Source organism: Leucoraja erinacea, chromosome 16, assembly GCF_028641065.1.
Source record: "Leucoraja erinacea ecotype New England chromosome 16, Leri_hhj_1, whole genome shotgun sequence".
NCBI classification, from domain to species: Eukaryota; Metazoa; Chordata; class Chondrichthyes; order Rajiformes; family Rajidae; genus Leucoraja; species Leucoraja erinaceus.
This window is the reverse complement of record NC_073392.1, coordinates 26,516,687-26,542,044: the sequence shown is the minus strand read 5'-3', so window position 1 is coordinate 26,542,044 and position 25,358 is coordinate 26,516,687. Positions and strand designations below refer to the sequence as shown.

At 46.0% G+C, this 25,358-nt stretch overlaps 1 protein-coding gene across 1 annotated transcript in view; it reads right to left on the bottom strand.

Annotated features, from left to right (window-relative positions):
- Positions 1-389: 389 nt before the first annotated feature.
- Positions 390-25,358, bottom strand: part of LOC129704687 (MICOS complex subunit mic25a-like) — a 321,392-nt gene continuing 296,423 nt past the window's right edge. The window contains exon 8 of the mRNA XM_055647979.1: positions 390-785. Within this exon, the coding sequence (XP_055503954.1) occupies positions 762-785 (24 nt within the window). The 3' untranslated portion in view covers positions 390-761. The remainder of the gene's footprint in view (positions 786-25,358) is intronic.

The window sequence follows — 25,358 nt, the reverse complement described above, 5'->3', positions numbered from 1 at the left end:
TTTAGAGGCATCGATAGGGTAGACAGTCAGAACTATTTTCTCAGGATGGAAATGTCAAAGACTAGAGGGCAAAGTGTACAGGATGTGTACTGGGCAGGTTTCTTTACAGAGGGTTGTGAGTGTCTGGAATGTGCCGCCAGGGGTGGTGGTGGAGGCAGATACTATAGTGGCATCTGAGGCTTTTAGACAGGCACATGGATATGGAGGGATATGGATCACATGCAGGTAGATAAAGGATGCTCTTGACATTATGTTTGGCTTTTAAATTGCGAGTCGAAGGGCCTCTTCCCGTGCTGGTTAGATTAGCTTGGCCTTGGATCATGTTCGGCACAGACATTGTGGGCCGAAGGGCCTGTGCTACATTCATACTTCAGCTCAGGCAAAGAACATTTTCAGAAACAAAAACCTTTTTATTCAGCTGAACACAAGAAACACTGAACCATCCTGGACTCTAACATGAGAACCAGCAACGTAATGAAGGGGTTTGAAGAGTGGAGGTACAACACAACACAACACTCCATGCAGTATAAGCGGGGGGGGGGGGGGGGGGGGGGGGGGGGTAACACTGGGGCAGTGGTACAAGCAGCATGAATCAAACATGGGGCTACATTTTCACAACTAACGGGGACTGAGGGAAGCAAAGTCAGCTCAATGCATGCTTATTGATAAACAGAATTCTGGACAAGCCCTTCTGGTCTTGCTTGAGATGAGTAGAATTGTGTTTCCATGGCAACCGGCGCTGCACAAAGCCTCCTTGTAGTTCAGCCTTGATTCACCAACAAAGTCTGAAAATAAGAAGACATGCAACTTTTACTTGCTTCACTAGCTAGCAGAGAATTCTCATGCACCACCTGTGTGTATGGACATGCTCATAATCACTGAGACATACAGCGTGGAAACAGACCCTTCGGCCCAACTTGCCCTCACCGACCAACATGGTCCATCTACACTAGTCCCACCTGTCTACGTTTCGTTCACATCTCTCTAGTCGAGTCTGAAGAAGGGTCTCGGCCCTAAACGTCACCTATTCTTTTTCTCCAGAAATGTTGTCTAACCCGCTGAATTACTCCAGCACTTTGTGTCTATCCCTCTAGTTGAGTTCAGTTTGAGTTTAGTTTATTGTCACATGTACCGAGGTACAGTGAAAATCTTTTGTAGCTTGCCAACCAGTTAGCAGAAAAACAATACATGATTGGAATCGAGTTGTCCACAGTGTACAGATACATGATAAATGGGAATAACATGAGTGAGGTTAGTGCGAGATAAAGTCCAGTAATGACAGATCAAATATAGTCCGAGGGGCTCCAATGACGTAGATAGTAGCTCAGGACTGCTCTCTAGTTGTTGGTAGGATGTTCAAGTTCAAGTGAGTTTATTGTCATGTGTCCCTGATAGGACAATGAAATTCTTGCTTTGCTTCAGCACACAGAACATAGTAGGCATTTACTACAAAACAGGTAAGTGTGTCCATATACCATAATATAAATATATACACACATAAATAAATAAACTGATAAAGTGCAAATAACAGATAATGGGTTATTAATAATCAGAGTTTTATCCGAGCCAGGTTTAATAGCCTAATGGCTGTGGGGAAGTAGCTATTCCTGAACCAGGTTGTTGCAGTCTTCAGGCACCTGTACCTTCTACCTGAAGGTAGCAAGGAGATGAGTGTGTGGCCAGGATGGTGTGGGTCTTTGATGATACTGCCAGCCTTTTTGAGGCTGCTGATGGTTCAGCTGCCTGATAATAGATGAGAAGAAACTGTCCCTGAATCTGGAGGTGGTGGATGTAAACCTGTCCTATCCCTGTACCTGTCTAAATGTTTCTTACTGTAAATGCTGCGATAGTACCTGCCTCACTACCTCCTCCGACAGCTCGTTCCATACACCCATCACCTTTTGTATGAAAAGGTTACTCCTCAGGTTCCTATTAAATTGTTCCTCCCTCATCTTAACCTGTTCACTGCCAACATTTGTTTCCACTATTGGCCACCCTGCGCCGTTTTTTTTCTAGGTCAAGGATGACTCATCACACAGCCATAAAATGACAATAAGCAAAACGAGTGACATGTGAAAAATACTCAGGGGTGGTACTGAACAGGTTAAACCTATGTCCTCTGGTTCTCAATTCCCCAACTATGGACAAGAGTCTGTACATCTACCAGATCGATTCCGCTCATGATTTTGTACACCTCTATAGGATCACCCCTCATCCTCCTGCACTATGAGGAATAGAGTCCTATCCTGCTCAACTTCTCCCAATAGCTCAGGTCGTTGAGCCCTGGCAATTTGTAAATCTTCTCTGTATCCTTTCCAGCTTGCACAGCTGGGGCTCATGTTGTCGACCTCCCCGTGCTGAGTCCCGTCAACTGACCTCAATCAGGCGAATGACAACAAACAAGAGACAGCAGCAGCGCCGCAGTTTGGCGCCAACCCGGAGCATGTGCCCAACCCGGGCGGGCACCTACGGATGTCGAACCGGATGGCATCACCTTGCTGCAGACATTTGCTGCCTCCAACGCAAGAAGACGAAGCTTGCTAAGCTTACAGTGTGTGGTTGATGATTCTACTACTTTCTCTAGAACATCAGGGCATTGGGTACAAGGTAGACACAAAGTACTAGAGTAACTCAGTGGGTCAGGCAGCATCTCTGTAAAAAAAGGATGGGTGATGTTTTGGGTCGGAGCCCTTCTTCAGAGTGAAATATATAGGGGGGAGGGGACATTTGTTGGTTAATCGGCTTTGGTAAAATTGTAAATTGTCCCTAGCTTGTAGGATAGTGCTGGAGACGGGGTGATCGCAGGAGGGCGTGGACTCGGTGGCCAAAGGGCCTGTTTCCGTGCTGTATCTACAAAGTCTAATGTCAATCAGATCAGATAATACTATACGAAAAACAATCGTCAAACTCAAGTACAATAGATACAGAGTGCAGAATATAGTTCTCAACATTGTAGCGCATCAGTTCCAGAGACAAAGACCAATGTCCGCAATGGAGTAAAGGTGAATCAGACAATACCCTGCATATCCATGTGCCTATCCAAAAGTCTCTCAAAAGCCACTATCGTTTCTGTTTCCACCACCACCCATTGCAACGTGTACCAGGCACCCACCACTTCCTGAATAAAAAACTTGCCCCGCACATCTCCTTTATACTTTGCCCCTCTCACCTTTAAGCTAAATCCTCTAGTATTTGATATTTCCATCCTGGGGAAAATGTTCTGGTTGTCGACCCTATCTATGCCACTCATCATTTTATATACTTCTGTCAACATTCCCCTCAACCTCCGGTCTTGCAGAGAAAACAATCCAAGTCTGTTGAAGCTCTCCCTGTTGTCCATACCCTTTCATCCAGGCATCATTCCGGTAAACATTCTCTGCACCTTTTCCAAAGCCTCCACTTCCTCCCTGTATTGGGGTGACCAGAACTGCACGCAGTACTCCGAATGCAGCTTAACCAAAGTCCTATAAACACAATTAGCTGGAGTAACTCAGCGGGACAGGCAGCATCTCTGAAGAGAAGGAATGGGCTACATTTCTGGTCGAGACCCTTTTTCAGGTTAGTCTGAAGAAGGGTCTTGGCCCGAAATGTCACCCATTCCTTCTCTTCAGAGTTGCTGCCTGTCCCGCTGATTTACACCAGCTTTGTGTTTATAGGACTTTGGTTTAAACCAGCATCTGGAGTTCCTTCCTACACAAAGTTTTGTAAAGCTGCATCATGACTTCCCGACTCTTATACCCGAAGCCCCGACCGATGAAGGCGATCGTACCAAATGCAACAGTGCACAGTTTATTGAATTTATGGCCAATAAAACCTTCTGAATTTGCACTCACTATTTCTCCATGACTTCTGACAGTCTTTGATGAATCATGAAATGATGAACAGAATCTATGTGGCTCCCTCTGGGAGTTAGAAATGAAATTATCTACAGAGAAAATTCAGCTCCAATCCAATTTTCTAGGATTATAAGGATGTTTCCTCGCTGTAGCAAGTAAACAATGAATTGTACATTTCTGCTTTTGTTTCATTTTGATGCAACTAAAACTGTTGTAGTAAAATGCTTCATACATCTTGGAAATGAAGGACAACTGACCTCCTTCTGTGCTGCAAGAAAAACAGCTGACACTCTAGTAAATTACTGTATTGTCTTTCAGAGTTGTCTTTCAGAGACATTAAGGTGTTCTTTCAGATAGGTTCTATAGCATTGCTTTAAGGGCCAGTAGTGATGCCCTCACTATCTGGCCCATCAGAGGGACTGATCTCCCCACCATCGAAGGGATCTACATGAGGCACTGCCTCAGACAGGCAGCCAGCATCATCAAAGGCCCGCACCACCCTGGCTATGCTCTCATCTCGAAAGAAGAAAGTACAGGGTCCTGAAAATCAGGTTCGAGAACAGCTTCTTCCCAGCAACCGTCAGGCTCTTGAACACTGCACAACGCTAACCTCAACGAGGAAATATAACAAAGTGCTGGAGCAACTCAGCTGGTCATGCAGCATCCTTGGGGTTCATGGTGAAGGTGACTTTTTGGATCAGGCAACTCAGCAATTTAATCTTCTAATGGGCGGCATGTGTCAGACACAAGAAGGGTCTGATCTGAAGGGTCTGGCAGCAAAGTGCCAGAAACCCAGGTTCAATCCCGACTATGGGTGCTCCCTGTACGTTCTCCCTGTGACCGTGTGGGTTTTCTCGGGGTGCTCTGGTTTCCTCCCACACTCCAAAAACCTGCAGGTTTGTTGGTTAATTGGCTTTGGTAAAAGTCCAAATTGTCCCAAGTGCATAGGATAGTGCTAGTGTACAGGGTGATCGCTGGTCGGCACAGACTCGGTGGGCCGAAGGGCCCGTTTCCTCGCTGTAAAGAATGTCTTTGATTCCACTACGGACTTCAGTTTTGCATTATTATGGTTACCTAGCATCACTGTTGTTAATTTAATGTATTATTGATTCTAGTACACTTATTTGTATGTTATTGTAATACTGGGCCTGTTAAGCTGTAGCAAGTAAGAATTTATTTGTTCCGCGGCTGCTACATATATAAAACTAACACTCCTGGTTTCCAATCCAATTAATTTGTCCCTCAATCAATACCACAAGTAAACAAATTAGTTGGTCATTATCAAACTATTTGCAAGGGTTTGCTTTTTCAAAATTGCCAGCTACATATCATATATTTACTACAATGACTACACTTGAGAAGAATTTTATTGCGAAGTGCCTTGGAGGGACTTGAGATTATGAAAAATGGTTTAAAAACTATTTGCCTCTATTATGTCAGAGTGAATTTATATATTTTTCTTGTGATCTTATATCTTTCTTCTGAAGACTGTCCTAGAACACAGATCATCAAACAGCACGGCACAAGAACAGGCCCTTTGGCTAATATCTGTGCCGAACATGATGCCAAGACCATCTCCAATCTGCCTGCACATAATCCACATCCCTCCATATCCAAAAGTCCCTCAAACACCACTATCGTTTCTGCCTCAACCACCACCCTGGCAGCAAGTTCCAGCCACTCGTCACCCTTTGTGTAAAAAAGTTGCCCCGGACATCTCCTTTAAACTTTTCCCTTCACACCTTAAAGCTGTGCCCTCTCGTCTTTGATTTGCCCATCCTGGGAAAAAGGTTCTGAACGTCTACTCTATTAATGCCTCTCATAGTTCCGTACACTTCCACCAGGCCTCCCCTCAACCTCCGACGTTCCAGAGAAAACAATCCAAGTCTGTCCAACCTCCCCCTGTAGCTGAAACCCTCTAATCCAGGCAGCATTCTGGTAAAGCTCCTTTGTCCCATCTCCAATGCTTCCTGTAATGGGGAGCTGCCTGCAGTAGTCCAAATGTGGCCTGAACAAAGTCCTGTAAAGCTGTATCATGACTTCATGACTTTTATTCTCAATGCCTCGCTCCATGGAACAACACATACCATATGCTTTCTGTACCACTCGATCTACTGCCGTTGCTACATTGAGGGAGTCATGGATTTGAACCCCAAGATCCCTCTGCCCTGGTGAAACAGAATCCCAGTAGGACACAGTGGCATTGAGATTAAATAACCGGACTGATAATCCTGAGATCTGAGTTCAAATCTCACTCATTCAAATTTAAGTTCAAAATGCACTCATTGCTGAATAGGGGGTGGCATGGTGGCGCAGAGGTAGAGTTGCTGCCTTATAGTGCCAGAGACCTAGGTTCGATCCTGACCTCGAGTGCTGTTTGTACAGAGTTTGTACATCATCCCTGTGACCGCATGGGTTTTCTCCGGGTGCTCCAGTTTCCTCGCACACTCCAAAGATGTACAGGTTTGTAGGTTAACGGCTCCAGTAAATTGTCCCTAGTGTGTGTCGGATAGTGTTAGTGTACGGGATGATTGTTGGTTTAAGGCGAGGGGCAACTTTGTTACACAAAGGGTGGTGTGTGTATGGAACGAGCAGCCAGAGGAAGTAGTGGACGCAGTTACTATCACAACGTCTAAAAAACATTTAGACAGGTACATGAATAGGATAGGATTAGAGGGAAATGGGCCAGGCAGGTAGGACTAGTGTAGATGGGGGGGGGGCATGTTGGGCAGCGTGGGCAAGTTGGGCTGAAGGGCCTGTTTCCACGCTGTATGACTGTGACTTTCTGGCCGTTGTACCCAATGTCTAGGCCGACGAAGGCAAGCATACTGTACACCTTTGTTACATGGTGAGTGAAAATCTGTAAAAGAAACATTTTGCAGGGAGTGACAGGGAAAGAGCAGAAGGTGAATTACCTCTCTCAGAATATAGAACAAAGAACAATACAGCACAGGAACAGGCCCTTCGGCCCACAATGTCTGTGCCGAACGCAATGCCAAGACCCGAGTAGGCGAGATATTGAAGGATATGCAGGCAAATGGGATTAGTGTGGAAGGTCTTTAACCTGGGCATGGAATGAACCATCAACCCTCGCACTAAGTGACTATCTTTGTCCGCCTGTATAATTCTGTGGCCCAGTGTCTCCATCTCTCTGCCTCTATGACTTGATGGCCTCCCGCTGGCAATGGACCCATCTATCCCGCAGAGAGACACAAAGTGCTGGAGTAACTCAGCGGGTCAAACAGCATCTCCGGAGAAAAGGAATAGGTGACGTTTCAGGTCGAGACCTTTCTTCAGACCCCATTCAGTCCCCATTGAAGGTTGTTTTCTCAGACCTGGGCCACTGTAGTACAGAATTAGAGACACAAGGAATTGCATGTTTAGTTTAGTTTAGTTTAGAGATACAGCCCTTCAGCCGGCCTGCAATCACCTGTAGGCTAGTTCTACTGTGGGACCATTTACAGAACCTGCACATCTGGACTGTGGGAGGAATCCGGTTCACCCGGAGAAAACCCAGGTGATCGCGGGGATAACGTGCCCTTTGAGCCCTGTTTCAGAGCTCTGTGGTGAGCAAACCGTCTCAGACGGAACGGCCCCAACCGGACAGAAGAGATAACCTGCCCCACAGAATACCAACTGGCTGCCTTCCGGGCGAGAGGAGCTCTGAGCCACATTCTATTGTGGCATCAGAAGAATAAATCTGTTCTGTGATGTGAATAGGAATCAGATCGGAGCACAGCACTTTCCTTAATTAGTATTCTGTAAATACTCCTTGTAACGGTGTGTGCACGCCGGTCTAATGCAACACGAATCAAGAAGATTGCTTGCAATTGCCATCTCGAGTATCCAAAGACAGGGAATGGAGTGAATTCAGTCGCAATGACAGAACGTTGCAGTTGCAAACGCTTATAACTGGAGTACCCCCCGCTGCCAAATGGCAGCCCATTACACCTTCTCAACTCTCGGTGCTCTTTTGCTTTTAGGTTCCATAAAATTAATCATTGGCGATTCACAAGGCATTTCGTTGTCTCTGTACCGTACACTGACAATGACAATTAAAATTGAATCTGAATCTGAATCTGAACAAGTTATAAGAGCAGAATTAGGCCATTCAGCCCATCGTCTACTCAGCCATTCAATCTCAGTTGATCTATTTTTCCCCTCTCAACTCCATTCTCCTGCCTTCTCCCCATAACCCCGACACACTCGTCCTAATCAAGAACCTATCAATCTTAAAAATATCCCGATCGCCTCCACTGCCGTCTGCGGCAATGAATTCCACAGATTTACAACCCTCGGACAAAAGAAACTCCTCCTCATCTCCTTTCTAAATTTATGTCTTTTTATTCTGAGGCCATGGCCTCTGGTCCTAGCCTCTCCCACTATTGGAAACATCCTCTCCATTATCCACTCTATCCAGGCCTTTCACTATTCAATAAGGTTCAATGAGGTGTTCCCTCATCCTTCTGAAGAGTGTATGATGCACAGAGTATGGTGGCTTTACACAATGCTCTCAGACCCACTGAGTCAAACAGTGACCACAGCAGCGTGAAAGGAAGGCTCTCAGTTTCTGTTTTTGAAGTGATTCTGAAGTAATTAAGTGCATGTGATCTGATTTTTTGGGTGAGGGAGCAGTTGACTCAGCCGATCTCACACCGAGTCCCCTGGGATCTGGTTTGTAGCTGGTATAACCAGGAGTCAGGGCAGATGAGAGTTTAGTTGCGAGATGCAGCGTGGAAAAGGAGGTACCTTTGGAAAAGGGATAAGGAGGAATCTGTGGAATTCATTGTGGAGGTCAAGTCATTGGGTATTTTTAAAATGGAGATTGACTGGTCCTTGATTAGCAAGGGTGTCAAAGGTTACTGATAGATCAGCCATGATTGAATGGCAGAGCAGACCTGGGTGGCCTAATTGAACCTGGGTCTCCGGCGATGTGAGGCAGCAGCTCGACCGTTGCACCACCGTGCTGCCCCTGTTTAATAAGGTTTCTCTCTCACTTCTTCACTCATCTACGGGATGAACACAAAACCCAGGATATTCCAGAGCCACGCATAGATAACGTTAAAAATGCCAACTCTCTTCTCCAGGCACATTTTGAGGAAGCATAACTGAGCAGATAAAGGTCACTAAAGAACATATTATTCCTCCTACGTCTTAGGTTGAAGACATTGCATAGAGGACAGCCATATTAACACCCACAGCCTCTCCAGCTTCTGCACAAATATACACTGCTTCATCTTTCCTGAAAAAGCAACCAGGAATAGTAACACAAGAACTCAAAGTTCCTTTGAAACGCCGGGCGGCACAGTGGTGCAGTGACAGAGTTGCTGCCTTACAGTGACAGAGGCCAGTTTCGATCCTGACCATGGGTGCTGTCTGTACGGAGTTTGTACGTTCTCCCTGTGACCGCGTGGATTTTCTCCGGGTGCTCCGGTTTCCGCCCACACTCTCCCATATAGGCTTGTAGGTTGGCTTTGATAAAAGTGTAAATTGTCCCTAGTGTGTCGGATAGTGCTAGTGTACGGGGTGATCGCTGGTCAGCGGACTTGGTTTGCCGAAGGGCCTGTTTCCACGCCATACCTCAAAAATTCTAAAAGTCTCTAGTCTTTGCTTTTTGAGGAATGGTTTAGTTTAGAGATATGCCATGGAAACAGGCCCTTTGGCCCACTGAGTCCACACCGACCATCATTTTCCTATTCACTCTAGTTCTATGTTATCTCACTCTTGCACCACCACACATAACAGGGGCAATATTTCAGAGGCCAATTAACCTACAAACCCGCATGCTCCCAAACCTTGCTGCGATGCATCCCCCATCAAATGCTTTCCTTGGTACATCTGTAGAGGTTGATGGGGACATGCCAAGCTTCCGAAGTCGAGGCATTGGTGTGTTTTCTTGGCCATCGCTTTGATATGGCTGGTCTAGAACGATGCTGGTGATATTTACTCCAAAAAACTTGATTCACGCCGAGCTTCTGAGGGAAAAACGATGGGACATGGCGCACATTTCCTCCCCTCGATCTTTTTGCCCTTTCTATTTCAGGACCTTGAAGGAGAGCATGTCAGCTGACACATTGCTAAATCAAAATGAAAGTCAATTTAGCACCAGCATGGTGGAAGAAAGGGAGCCATTACTGGTTTTCATAATATATGCAAAGTACTGAGGGTGTATATATTACATCCATGTAGACAGATGCACTTGGTCTAATAATCCACTATCGGCAATGTGAAATAAAAGGTCTCGAATTATGGGCATAATGGCGTTATGGAATGAAGAACGGAAAAACAACCTTGCTTAAAGATGAACCTCTCAATTACAAAAGCAACATTAATGAAACGTTGCTATTTACAGCGAATGAGGCTGTAATCTGATGGAGATTTTGATTACATGAACCGTTCCGAAGCAACTCTAAACATCTTCATGCGACTACTTAAGCAGCAGGGAGTCTGCACACCGAGAGATTGGAGCACCATACATATGCATATTGGCAACACGAATGCGTGGAATAAGACAATTACAAAAATTACATTCTTATCATCAATCCTGCTGGTGAAATGAATTGATCCCCAATGGCTCTGCGCCTCAGTATTGCAGTGAATTTGTTGAAGCAATTGAGAGATGGGTTACTCGGGACAACTGGTCAGTGATGGTATCTATGCTTCATATAGGAAAGAACAACAACAGGGGCGGCCCAGAGGCGCAAGGGTAGTGCTGCTGCCTCACAGCGCCAGAGACCCGGTTCGATCCTGACCTCAGGTTAGTTTGCTCGTTTTAGTTTATTGTCACATGAACAGAGGTACAGTGAAAAGCTTTTGGTTGCGTGCTAACCAGTCAGCGGAAAGGCAGCACATGATTACAATTGAGCCATCCACAGTGTACAGATACATGATAAAGGGAATATCATGAATAACGTTTAGTGCATGATAAAGTCCAGTAGAGTCTGATCAAAGAAAGTCCGAGTGCCTCCAATGAGGTAGATAAGAGTGTGGTGATAATAGGTGCTGCCTGTAAGAAGTTTGCATGCTCTCATTCTTTACTCTTTATTCACCTACGACTGAGAAGCCAAGTATAAACCCAGCTCAATTTACAAATTTGCGGATGTGCTGTTGCTGGAGTACAGAAATGAGATTGGAAGCCTCGTATCCTAGGGTCAAGACAACAATCTCTCTGTAGAAGGGTCCCGACATGAAACATCGCCCATTCCTTCTCTTCAGAGAAGCTGCCTGTCTCGCTGAGTTACTCCAGGTTTTTCTCTCCCTCAATGTCAGCAACACAAAAGAGATTGTTACTGACTTCAGGAAGAGAAGTGGCACTTCGGAATAATCCAGCATCTACAGTTCCTTCCGAACCAATCTCTCCCTCAATGTCAGCAACACAAAAGAGATTGTTTTACTGACTTCAGGAAGAGAATTGTGGCACACACACCATCACAGTGGCCTTACATTGATGGTATCAAGGACCTTCTCCCTCTAGAGATTGGTGAATGCCAAGCAACTGAACCGTCCTATCACCAACTAGACAGCGGTCCTGACCTCCCATCTACCTAATTGGAGGCCCTCGATCTACCCTTAATTGGACTTCAAGTTCCTAGGAGTAAATATCACCGGCAACTTGTCGTGGACCAGCCATATTGAAGCAATGGCTAATAAACCACACCAACGCCTCGACTTCCTTGGAAGGCTTAGGAAGTTTGGCATGTCCTCAACAACCCTCACCAGCTTCTACAGATGCATCATTGAAAGCATTTTATCCGGATGCATCACAGCATGATTGAATTGTGCATCGCATCAGAGAATTGTGGACGCAGCCCAGACCATCACACAACCAACCTCCCTTCCTTTGACTCCATCTGCACTTCATGCTACCTTGGCAAGGCCACCAGAAAAATCAAGGACCTTCTCCCCTCAGCATGGTTGGTTTGGTAGATGGGTGGAGTAAGTGACAAAGAGGTAAAAAGGATACAAAAGGGTAACAGAAAACGGTCGGCCTTTGGGTGGCACAGCGGTAGAGATGTTGCCCTAGGGCGCCAGAGAACTGTTCAATCCTGACTGCGGGTGCTTGTCTATACGGAGTTTCTACGTTCTCCCCGAGGCCTGCGTGGGTTTTCTCCCAGGATCTTCGGTTTCCTCCCACCCTCGTACAGGTAGGTTAATTGTAAATTGTCCCTACAGTGTGTAAGGATAACGTTGGTGAGCGGGGATTGCTGGTCGGCACGGACTTGGTGGGCTGAGGGGCCCGTTTCCACGTTGAATCTCTAAACTAAACTAAACTATAAACTAAAAAAATAAGGAGAGAAGAAGAGGAATTAAATGTAAAGGCGAAGGGAAGGCCGAGGGTAGTAAGGGACAGGATGGAGGGGGCAGAGTGAATATGAAAGGCCAATGTGAATGGTTACATGAAAAAACATGCAGAGACAGAAAGGAGGGAGTTTGATGGGGTATTTCCACGTTTACAGAGGCCAATTAACCTCCAAACCTGCACGTCTTTGGGATTATTTTCTGATTTGATTCGACGGCCCACAAACAAAGGTTTTTCCGTTTCCCGGTCCAGGTGATAACAATAAACCGATACCAATCCCAAGATCCTGACACTCCAGCCCAAACACACTTCCCACTGGGGCAGTGCAAGGTCATTGCCACTAATCTTCTCCCTCCAACCCGCCTGAGACAATAAACGCCAGCCTTGGCCGCTCCTCGCAGTTGATGAATCAATTTAAAAGAAAAATAGTTTATTTCTTCAGCCAATGCGGAAGACATGTTGTTTTTGCGTTGGTCAGAAAATGTCAGGGCCCTGCCTCACCTCAGTCAATGCCTTGGGTCCCCTGTGGCTGCCCCAGGTTTAGGTTCCACACCAAAGAGCGGCCTCAGGGGCCTGAGCTATAGGGAGAGGTTGAGCAGGCTAGGACTTCAATCCTTGGCGCGCAGGAGGATGAGGGGTGATCTTATAGAGGTGTGTAAAATCATGAGAGGAATAGATAGGATAAATGCACAGAGTTACCCAGGGTCGGGGAATCAGGAACTGGAGGACATAGCTTTGAGGTGGGGGAAAGATTTAATAGGAACCTGCGGGGTAACTTTACACAAAGGGTGGTGAGCTGCCACAGGAGGTAGTTGAAGAAGTGCGAAGTGCTGGAGTAACTCTGCGGGTCAGGCAGCATCTCTGGAGAAAAAGGATGGTTGACGTTTCGGGTCGGGTCCTTTCTTCAGACCCAGGAGATAGTTGAGGCAGGTCCTACCTCAGCGCTTAAGAAACATTTAGACAGGTACAAGCAAAGGATAGGTTTAAAGGGACATTGACCCAACGCAGGCAAGTGGTTCTAGTGTAGATGGGGCATGTTGGTCTGCGTGGGCAAGTTGGGCCCAGGGTCCTGTTGCACGCTGTATGACTCTATGACAATGCAGACAGAAACAGTCATAGTCATAAAGCATGGGAAGAGGCCCTTCTGCCCACTCATCCATGCTGACCAAGATACCCCATCTAAGCTAGTCCCATTTGGCAAGCATTGTGAAATTAAATGTATACGTAAAGGAAAAGTTAAGAGTAAACATGGGCCAAATGCGGGCAGATGGAACTAGTGTAGATGGGGCATCTTGGTCAGTGTGGGCAAGCTGGGCCAAAGGTCTCGTTTCCGTGCTGTATCACTCTATGATTCTACAGATGGGTACAATGGTCGGCATGGGTGGGGTGGGCCAACGGGCCTGTTTCTGACAAAAGTCTAACTTCTTATATAAAATACAGCACCTCTAACATATCTCTTAATACTCTGTGTAGTTTGAAGATGGGTCATGACCCAAAACGACACCTATTCATGTTGTGCTGAAATGCTGCCTGACCCGCTGAGTTACTCCAGCACTCGGTGGCTTTTGTTTTCATAAAACTCCACTGGATGTCAAAGTTTCCTGCTCATTTGTATACTCTGGTCTCAAAGCCACTAAGATGTGACTCAGAGACAAACTAACTATTCTCATGGACAATATAAAATAAATGTACGGAAGCAAGGTTTTTGTTTCGTCATTGATGACTCTGTCATTTACGCATTCAGAGCATCAATCCTATTTTGATAAAGAGATGAAATTTAATATCTGGCTGAATTAAATAACAGAGCTGAAGCTACTGAACGTAAACAAATCTCTCACCAGCTTTTTAAAGGGCAGCTTTCTTTGGCATTTTTGTGTAAACTTGTGGACACATGGAACTGCAGATAGACACAAAATGGTGGAGTAACCCAATGGGTCGGGCAGCATCGCTAGAGAAAAGAAATAGGTGACGTTTCGGGTCGAGACCCTTCTTCAAACTGAGAGTCTGTGGGGGGGGCGGGGGGGAAGAAACAAGAGGTATAAAAGGTTCAGAGCAAATCAGGGCCAGCAACGATGACCAAGGAAAGGTGGAGCCCACAATGGTCCATTGTTGGAACTGCAGATGCTAGTTTACCAAAAAATCATGTAGACCATTGGAGTAACTCAGCGGGCCAGGCAGCATCTCTGGAGACTGTGGTGGGGTGATGTTTTAGGTCGGATCGAGATGTCGCCTATCCATATTTTCCAGGGATGCTGACCGCAAACTGCAAACTACAGCACTAAGACTCATAGAGCACATGAACAGGCTCCGAGGCCCAACTAGTCCACACCAACCGTTGCCCCATCTCAATGTCCCATTTCCCCATGTCCTGCCATATCCCTCCAAACTATTTTTATCCATGTACTGTACCTGTCCAGTATCTTGTAAATGCTGTTTTAGTACCTGCCTCAGCTACCTCCTCTGGCAGCTACTTCCACCCATCCACCACCCTCTGTGTGAAAAAGTTGCCCCTCCCATCTTCTTTAAACTTTGAGCAATACTCTCTAATATTTGACATTTCCACCCTGCAAAAAAGGTTCCGACTGTCTACCCTATCTATACCTCTCAACATTTAAATTTTTAATCTCTTAAACTCCAGAGAAAATAATCTAAGTTTGTCCAACCTCGCCCTGTAGCTAATAGAAACATAGAAATTAGGTGCAGGAGTAGGCCATTCGGCCCTTCGAGCCTACACCGCCATTCAATATGATCATGGCTGATCATCCAACTCAGTATCCTGTACCTGCCTTCTCTCCATACCCCCTGATCTCTTTAGCCACAAGGGCCACATCTAACTCCCTCTTAAATATAGCCAATTAACTGGCCTCAACTACCTTCTGTGGCAGAGAGTTCCAGAGATTCACCACTCTCTGCGTGAAAAATGTTTTTCTCATCTCGGTCATAAAGGATTTCCCCCTTATCCTTAAACTGTGACCCCTCGTCCTGGACGCCCCCAACATCGGGAACAATCTTCCTGCACCTAGCCTGTCCAACCCCGTAATACCTTCTAATCCAAGCATCATACTGGCAAACTTCTTCCGCACCCTCTCCAAAGCCCCCACATGCTTTCTGTAATGGGGCAAACAGAACTGCCCACAACACTCCAAATGTGGCCTAACCAAAGTTTTATAAAGCTGCCACGAGGCTTCCTGGCTCTTATACTCAATGTGTTGCCACTTTCAGGGAGCTGTGGACCTGGATAATGGTCTCCATCATTCATGAATAAAACTTCATGCTGGCAACACACTTTCATTTATCTTGCTTCAAGAACAGCAACCAAACTGCAAACTACAGACCGTATTGGTGGCACTAGGGACCTCAGACTTTTATTTTGCTCTTATAATGGGCTTATTAAAAATGTATTTCACTTTCTATTGTTTATTGCGTTATCTACGAGTACTGTGTTTATACACCCGTTTGCTGCAGCAAGAAAGAATGTAATTGTTCTGTTTTCAAATGTTCATAGGTCATAGGAGCAGAATTAAGCCATTTGGCTCATCAAGTCTACTCCGCCATTCAATCATGGCTGATCTATCATTCCCTCTCAACCCCATTCTCCTGCTTTTTCCTCATAACCTTTGACATCCGTACTAATCAAGAACCAGTTAATCTCCGCCTTAAAAAATATCCATTGATTTAGAATGAAAATGCAAACTGAAATGGAGCAAGGAAATAGTGAAGGGAAAAGGTGTGTGGATGTTGCCAGGACTCAAGGGGCTGAGTTATAGGGAGAGGTTGAGCAGATTAGGACTTTATTCTGAGGAGCGCAGGAGGATGAAGGGTGATCTTACAGAGGTGTAAATAAAATCATGAGGGGAATAGATAGCGTAAATAGATAGACTGAAAGTTGAATCATCTCTTGAATGGACAGGCAGAAAGTGCTGGAGTATCTCAGCAGGTCAGGCAACATCTCTGGAGGAATGGAATAGGTGTCGTTTTGGGTTAAAACTCTTCTACAGACCAGCCCTGTCACAAGCAAAATATTCTGTGAACAAGAGATCAACAATGTAGAACCTGTTCTTACTCACTCTCCCTTCACAAGGCATCAATTTAACTTAAATAATGGATTTTAGGTTCGCCTTCTCTTTCCAATGTATTCTCAGCTGCTCAAAGTTATGACACTTGTTAAGAGCCCACTCTCCTTGAGGCTAATATGGTGTTAGCTACAAGGAGAGGTTGGACAAACTTGGATTTTTTCTCTGGAGCATCAGAGGTTGAGGGGAGATTTCATAGAAGTATAGAAGTAATTTCAGTATATAAATTTATGAGAGGCATAGACAGGTCAGACAGTTTTTTAGAACCTTTATAGCAAAGTGGAAATACCAAGGACTAGAGGGCACAGCTTTAAGGTGAGATCGGCTAAAGTTGAAAGGAGACGCGTGGGGCACATTTTTTTAAAATGAGTTGTGGGTGTCTTGAATGCACTGCCAGGGGTGGTGGTGGAGGCAGATACGATAGTGGCATTTAATGGGCTTTTAGATAAGCACATGGATGCGGAGGGAATGGAGGGATACGGATCATGTGCAGGCAGGGTAGATTAGTTTAACTTGGCATCATGTTCGGCTCAGAGGGAAAATAAAAGGGAAGTATTGGGGGATGAGAGATGAAAGTTCGGAGGAGGGGATCAGACCAGGGTTGCTTGGGGTGGAGGAGAGATTGATTCATGTAGTCATTCAGCGTGGAAACAGTCCCTTCAGCCCAACTTGCCCACAACGACTACCATGCCCCTTCTACACTTGTTCCACCAGCCTGCATTTGGCTCACATCCCTCTAAACCTGTCCTATCCATGTAACTGTCCAATTGTTTCCTAAACGTTGAGATAGTACCTCAACTATCTCCTCTGGTAGCTTGTTGCATACGCCCACCACCCTTAGTTACCCATTAAATCTTTCCCTACTACCCTTAAAACCTGTCCCCTAGTTCTCAATTCCCAATTTTAGTTCTCAATTCCCCAACTCTGGGTAAAAAGATTCTGTGCGTTTACCCGATCTATTCCTCACATGATTTTGTACACTTCTATAAGATCACCCCTCATCCTCCTGCGCCCCAAGGAATAAAGTCCTAGCCTGCTCAACCTCTCCCTACAGCTCAGCCCCTCGAGTCCTGGCAACATCCTTGTAAATCTTCTCTGAACCTTTTCAAGCTTGACAACATCTTTCCGATAACATGGTGTCCTGAACTGAAGGCAGTACTCTAAATGCAGCCTCACCAACGGTGAGATATTGGGAAAATATACGGTTTACAATGTAAATATCTCTGTAAGGCGCTGAAGTCCCATAGCAAAAGCAAGACTAATGAGATAAGTTCTGGATACAATTAGATCAAAGTAAAAGGTTTATGACGTTACCACATAGACCAGTAATCCTGAGATGTGGGAAAACTTTAGAATTCAGCAAAGGAGGGCCAAGAAATTGATAAGGAAAAGGAAAGAAGAATGTAATTAATCTAGCGAGAAATATACAAATATAATTTAAAAGCTCATTTTGGCTTCTAGAAAGGAAAAGATTAATAAAAAGTTAATGTGGGTCTCATGCGAACTCAGACAGGAGGATTTACACTGAGAAATAAGGAAAAGGCAGAGAAATATAAACAAGTGTTTTCTCTCTGTGTGGAATAAGACACAGAAAATGTACTCGAAATAATGAAGATCAATAGATACAGCGCGAATGAGAGGCCGGGCAGAAAAAGTACTATTGATTTCAATCGGCACAGCGGTAGAATTGCTGCCTGACAGTGCCAGAGACCTGGGTTCAATCCTGACCTCAGCTGCTCACTGTACGGAGTTTATACGTTCACTTGTGACGGCATGGTTTTCCCCGGGTGCTCCGGTTTCCTGAAGAAGGGTCTCGATCCGAACCGTCACCCATTCCTTCTCTCCAGAGATGCTGCCTGTCTCGCTGAGTTACTCCAGCATTTTGTGTCTATCTTTGGTTTACACCAACATCAGCATTTGTAGGTTAGTTATGCTCCTGTAAATTATCCCAAGTGTGTGGGATTGTGATAGTCTAAGGGGATCACTTGGCAGCACGGGCTCGGTGGGCCGAAGGGCCTGTTTCCACAGGGTGTATCTCTAAAGTCTAAAGTGAAATCTAAAGAAAAGCTTTTGGTGGCTCATTTCTGCTGCTGCAAGTAAGAACTTAATTGTTCTGATGTTGGTGCCTATGACAATTAGACACTCGATGACAATTTACTGGCATTTTCAAAGTGTGATGAAGTGAAGCAAAAAGATTCCTGAACTATTACTAAGGAGTGGACTAGTCATGATTTGAGAATGCTATATACAAGCTACAGCTACATCAGAAGGTCTGTGCCTTGCTGTGTGACTCGAAGAACCACTGGAATAACTTGTCTGTTGGATTGAAGTGTCAAGAGATAAATATTTAAGCTTGCTGCCCACCAAATGTTTATCTTGTTGTACATGTCTATAATGCCGTGTCTCAGTGCAGTTGTAAAGACATTGCAGATACCATTAAACTAATGTGCCTTCTTTAGTTTTGTTTGGACAGGTCCCCTTGAGGTGTAACTGGCCTTGGAGGAGTTTCAGAGCAGATGCACACAAGTTTTGGCACAAGAATCTGCTGATGCTGGAATCAACAGAAGAAAAAGGAGAACAGTTGGAATAACTCAGCAGGTCAGGCAGCGTCTGTGGAGGGAAATGGATGGTTGATGTTTCGGGTCGGGTCTCCTCATCTAGAGCGAGTGCTAGAGGAAGGGTCTTGACCCAAACCATAGACTTCATTTCCCTCCGTAAACATTGCCTGACCTACTGAGTTCCACAAACTGCTCTCTGTTTCTTTCGCTGCACCAGCAAAGGTCTAGAGGGATACGGGTCAAACACAGGCAGGTGGGACAAGTGTAGATGTGGCATCCTGGTCATCGCACAAACCAACCTCCCTTCCATTGACTCCATCTACACTTCACGCTGCCTCAGCAAGGCCACCAGCATAATCAAGGACCAGTCTCACCCCAGTCACTCCCTCTTCTCCCCTCTCCATTCAGGGAAGAGGTGCAAAAGTGTGAAAACGCACACCTCCAGATGCAGGGACAGTTTCTTCCCAGCTGTTATCAGGCAACTGAACCATCCTCTCGCCAACTAGAGAGCGTTCTTGCCCCACCATCTACCTCATTGGAGACCCTTGGACTATCTTTCATCAGACTCTACCAGACTTTTCCTTACACTACACGTTATTCCCTCTATCCTGTGTCTGTACACTGTCGATGGCTTGATTTTAATCACGTACAGTCTTATCTGTTTACTGGTTAGCACACAACAATAAAGCTTTTCACTGTACCTCAGTACACGTGACAATAAATTAAACCAAACCAAAGAAAGTAGTAAATCAGGTAAACAGAGTCTCTTTCCCAGACATGGGGAATAGCATACCAGAAGACATACGTTTAAGGTGAGGGGGAAAGATTTAAAACGGAACTGGGGGTATTGTTTTTACACAGAGTGTGGTGAGTGTATGGAACAAGCTGCTGGTTGAGGTAGTTGAGGCAGGTATTATCACAACATTTAAGAAACATTTAGACAGATGCATGGATAAGATAGGTTTAGAGGGATAGGAGCCAAACGTAGGCAGGTAGGACTGGTGTAGATGGGATATGTTGGGCAGTGTGGGCTAGATGGGCCGAAGGGCCAGTTTCCGTGCTGTGTGACTAATAACATTTGAGTTCCACTTGCCGGGATGTGACCAGCCAAAATCAACTGGCCTACTCTTGTTTAACACGGGCTTCACTGTATTATGTTACTGATTCCATAGGCAGAGAGCGACTGTAAACAGTAACTTGAGAGGCAGAGTTGAGAGGATTACAGCTTCTCCAGTGCCAAGCAATTCTTTTGCTACACTGTTTACCCTGCAACAGAACTTCAATACGTTGACAGCACAATATCAGCTGCTTATGTCGGCAAACAAAATCCTACTTAAACACACCTTTCCTGTGTTGGTTAATTAACCTTGTGCGGTGTGGCACCAAGTCTGAGGGAACGGGATAAAAAGGGAAACAAAAGAGTCATTGTGAACATAATCACACACTCCGAGGTCGGATAAAGGCTGAACTGCCTCTTGAAGAGAGGTTTGTTATTTTCAAACAACTGTTTGGCACCAAGATCAAGTAGTATAAAGGCACGGCTCTGATCCGGGAGGGGTTCATAGGCCAAAGGGCAGGAATCCCGAGGTGAACTATTAGAACCATGTATTGCCTTGTTTAGGTTTGCGATCCATCGATTGCTGCATGTATTCAATTCTTCCTCCGGGTACATTCCTGACAAACTCTGCCTCAGATAGGCACAATGGCACAGCGGTAGAGTTGCTGCCTTACAACGCCAGAGACCCGGGTTCGATCCTGACTACGGGTACTGTCTGTATGGAGTTTGTACGTTCTCCCTGTGACCTCGTGGGTTTTCTCTGGGTGCACTGGCTTCCTCCCACATCCCAAAGATGTATAGGTTAGTAGGTTAATTGGGTTCTGTGAATTGTAAATTAAAAACGTCACCCATCCATTTTCTCCAGAGAAACTGCCTGACCCACTGAGTTACTCCAGCACTTTGTGCCTATCTTCCATTTTAATGATGTTGGTTTAGGGATAACAGCCAAGACAATGACAATAACTCCTCTATCTTTTTAAAAAAGGTGCCAAGAAATCTTTTATCTCCACTTGAGGCACCTAATGTCACCTTCAGTACTGAACTGGAGTGCCAGCCTAGATTAGAGCGTTACCACTGCCAGTTCCTAAAAGAATGAACTTTGGAAAACATTGCTGTGTTACTCTTCAGTTGGTTACTTGCTCGCTTCCCAGTCAGAACACTGTGAGATCTCAGATCAAATGCAGCTGCTCAGAGTTGGGCACATAAACCCCAAAGTGATGTTGCAAAGCGGTGCTGCCGTAGGTGCCCAGTGTTCAACAAGATATTAAACTTGTGTCTCGTAGTTGGAATAAATGCTTGACACCAAGCGAGGCGCAGAGGTAGGTTGCTGCCTCACAGTGCCAGAGACCCGGGTTCAATCCTGACCATGGATGCTGTCTGTATGGAGTTTGTATGTTCTCCACATGACCTTGTGGGTTTTCTCTGGGTGCTCCCGTTTCCTCCCACATTCCAAAGACGAACAAGTTTGTAGTTTAAGAAGGAACTGCAGATGCTGGAAAATCGAAGGTACACAAAAATGCTGGAGAAACTCAGCGGGTGCAGCAGCATCTATGGAGCGAAGGAAATAGGCAACATTTCAGGTCGAAACCCTTCCTCAGACTGATGGGGGGTGGTGGGGAGAAGAAAGGAAAAAGGAGAAGGAGGAGCCCGAGGGCCGAGGGATGGGAGGAGACAGCCCGAGGGCTGAGGAAGGGGAGGAGACAGCAAGGGCTAACAAAAGTAGGAGAATTCAATGTTCATGCCCGCAGGATGCAGACTCCCCAAGCGGAATATGAGGTGCTGTTCCTCCAATTTCCGGTGTTGCTCGCTCTGGCCATGGAGGAGACCCAGGACAGAGAGGTCGGATGGGGAATGGGAGGGGGAGTTGAAGTGCTGAGCCACCAGGAGGTCAGGTTGGTTATTGTGGACCGAATGGAGGTGTTCGGCAAAACAATCGCTCAGCCTCCGCTTGGTCTCACCGATGTAGATCAGCTGACATCTAGAGCAGCGGATGCAATAGATGAGGTTGGAAGAGATGCAGGTGAACCCCTGTCGCACCTGGAACGACTGCTTGGGTCCTTGAATGGAGTTGAGGCGGGAGGTAAAGTGTCAAGTGTTGCATCTGTTGCGGTTGTAAGGGAAAGTACCAGGGGAGGGGGTGGTACAGGAGGGAAGGGAAGAATTGACAAGGGAGTTATGGAGTGAGCGGTCTTTGCGGAAGGCAGACATGGGGGGAGATGGGAAGATGTGGCGAGTGGTGGGGTCACGTTGGAGGTGGAAACTGACTGAGGACTATAAGTTGTATGTGACGGCTGGTGGGGTGAAAGGCGAGGACTAGGGGGACTCTGCCCTTGTTGCGAGTGGGGGGGGGGGGGGGGGGTTTGTAGTTTAATTGGCTTTGCTAACATAGTAAACTGTCTCTATTGTGAAGGATAGTGCTGCTATGCACGGATCGCTAGTCGGCGTGGACTCAGTGGGCTGAAGCGCCTGTATCTCTAAACTAAACTAAAAGATACCGCCTGGAAGAAAAACAGGAGAGATTTACTGTGCAGGAAGGAACTGTAAATCACAGTTTACACCAAAGATGGACGCAAAATGTTGGAGTAACTCAGCAGGTCAGGCAGCATCTCTGGAGAAAAGAAATCAGTGGCGTTTCGGGTCGAGACTCTTCTCCAGACAGGCAGATTTACTGCTAGATGCAAGGAGCTGCAGATGCTGGAATCTGGAGCAAAACACAAAGCGCTAGAAGAACTCAGTGAGGGAAATGTACAGGCAATGATGGTTTAGTTTGAGGTCCACTTAGAACATAGCTTTTTTTTTTTTTTTTTTTTTTTTTTTAAATTGTATTGGGCTGTTCCACAGTTTTTTTCAACATCAAGTAAAACAAACCCAAGCTATGGGTCATTTTGTTTCTGAAAAACTCCATCCTAGGTAATATCCTGGTGAAACATAGGTACAAAGTGCTGGAGTAACTCAGCAGGTCAGACAGAATTTCTGGAGAGCATGGACAAGGTGATGTTTCGGGTCAGGACCTTTCTTCAAACTAATTGTAGTGGGATGGGAGTGGAATTGGAAGAGAGGTGGGGATGATGGCGAGTGATGGGTGGATACAGGTGAAGGGGGTTTAGATTGGCAGTTGGCTGGACAAAGGCTAGGGATGAAAAGAAAAAGTATAATGATAGAAGTGGCATAAAGTGTGAATCCAGCGGCTGGAGTAGAGAATGGAAAGGGTGCGGGGGGGGGGGGGGGGGGGGGGGGGGGGGGGGGGGGGGGGGGGGGGGGGGGGGGGGGGGGGGAGAAATGGGTGTGTCTCCAATCGGGGCACAGAGAAGACAGGGTGGAAAAATGGGGCAAAAGTGGGGATCATTTTTTGTTAGTATTTAAAATTGAAGAATTCAATGTTCATACGGCAGGGCTGCAAGCTACCCAAGCGGAGTACGAGGTGCTGCTCCTCCTGTTTGTGTGTATCCTCAATGGTGGATGGCCAGGAGAGAATGGTCAGTGTGGGAATGTGAAGGGGAGTTAACATGGCTGGCAACCAGCAATCCAGCATGCCTTAGCAGATCGAACGCAGGTGTTTGGCGGAATGGCCACCGAGTCTACACTTGGTCTCGCCGATGTAGTGGATGGAGGCCACATCTTGCTAAATTCCCTCTGCACTCTTAATATCTAAAACATGATTACAATGGGCGGCATAGTTGCTGCAGCACCAGAGACCCGGGTTCAATCCTGACTACGAGTGCTGACTGCACGGAGTTTGTACGTTCTCCACGTGACCATATGGGTTTTCCCCGGGTGCTCCGATTTCCTCCCACACTCCAAAGACGTGCAGGTTTGTAGGTTAAGTGGCTTCGGTAAAAATTGTGAATTGTCCCCAGTGGTGTATGGGGATCACTGGTCGGTGCGGACTCGGTGGGCCGAACAGCCTGTTTCCGCGCTGCATCTCTAAACTAAAACTAAACTAAATCTCAGCAGCAACCAGAATACGGGTACGTAAAGACCTTCCCCATACAACAGTGCAGTGAAATAACCATTGATTATGACATTCAAAGCTCTGCCTGCTTTTTAAAAAGTTGATCCCGTTGCCATAGAAACCCCACTTCAAATGTAAAAGGGGCCGTTCCCGCAGAAACACGTTTGAGATGCAACACAAAAAAAAACTTGAAAAGATTCTTCAGTGATAAATGTAGGCATTCTTCCTGAATACTGATTCTTAATAACGTGAATGCCACAGCAGGTGATCTTGTGTGATGAGGTGTTTATTTCTGATGTCTAACCTTGCTATCAGCTTTCGCTGTCAATGTGTTCTGACAAACATTCTCAGATCTCAATCAGCTTCAAAACTCAACAAGGAGCACCAACCCTGGGGTTTCAAATGGTGTGGGAATGAGTGATGGCAGCGGTGGATTTTAACAGCCATCTCTAAAGTATTTCCCTCGAATCTTTGTGCAAACTAGTTCCCATTGAAGATAGACACGAAATGCTGGATTAACTCAGCAGGGTCGGGCAGCATCTCTGGAGAAAAGGAATAGGTGGCGTTTCGGGTCGAGACCCTTCTTCAGACCCCATTCAGTCCGCATTGGAGGTTGTTTTTCTCAGATCTGGGACACTGAAGTACAGATCTAGGAAGTACAGTACTGAGGTCCTGAGACACGAGGAATTGCAGATTTAGTTTAGAGATACAGTATAGAAACAGGCCCTTCAGCCCACCAAGTCCGTGCCGACCGCGATCACTTGTAGGCTGGTTCTATCCTACACACTTGAGCCAATTAACAGAAGCCAATAACCTGCAAACCTGCACGTCCTTTGAGTGTGGGAGGAATCCGGAGCACCCGGAAAAAACCCAGGCAGTCACGAAAAAAAAGTACAAACTCCGTACAAGCAGCACCTATCATCAGGATCGAACCCAGCGTTCTCTCGCTGTAAGGCAGTGGATCTACTGCTGTGCCACGGTGCCAGCCCAGAGCTGGAACCTGGAGCAAAATACAAAGTGCTGGAGGAACTCAGTGGGACAGGCAGCATCTGTGGAGAGAATGGTTTTGGTTTAAGTTCAAGCAGATGATTGGCACATGTGCCAAGATCATGCGTGTCTGAAGAAGGGTCCTGTATTTATGGTCAGTATTTACATTCCTTCCCACCAAGTAGAGGCGCCTTGGCCATCAGTTCCAGAGACAAAGTCCAATGTCCGCAATGGGATTGAGGTGAATCGGGCAGTACTCCAGCTCATGGTAAGAAGCCCGATAACGGAGGGGAAGAAGCTGTTCTGGTGGTACGCACTTTCAAGCTTCTGCACCTTCTGCCAGACGGTAGCGGGGAGAAGAAGAATTGATCGGGGTGGGACAAGTCTTTGATTATGTCGCTGCTTGCCCGAGGAGGCGTGAAGTGTAGATGGAGTCAATGGTGGGAATTCAATTCAATGATTCAATTATACTTTAATGTCACATGTACCTAGGTACAGTGAAGTTCTTTGTCTTTGCTTACAACCTGGTAAAATCTAACCGCAGACTCCAGCATACGTACAAAGAGTCACCACATTTCTGGCGCTGACCAAGTTTC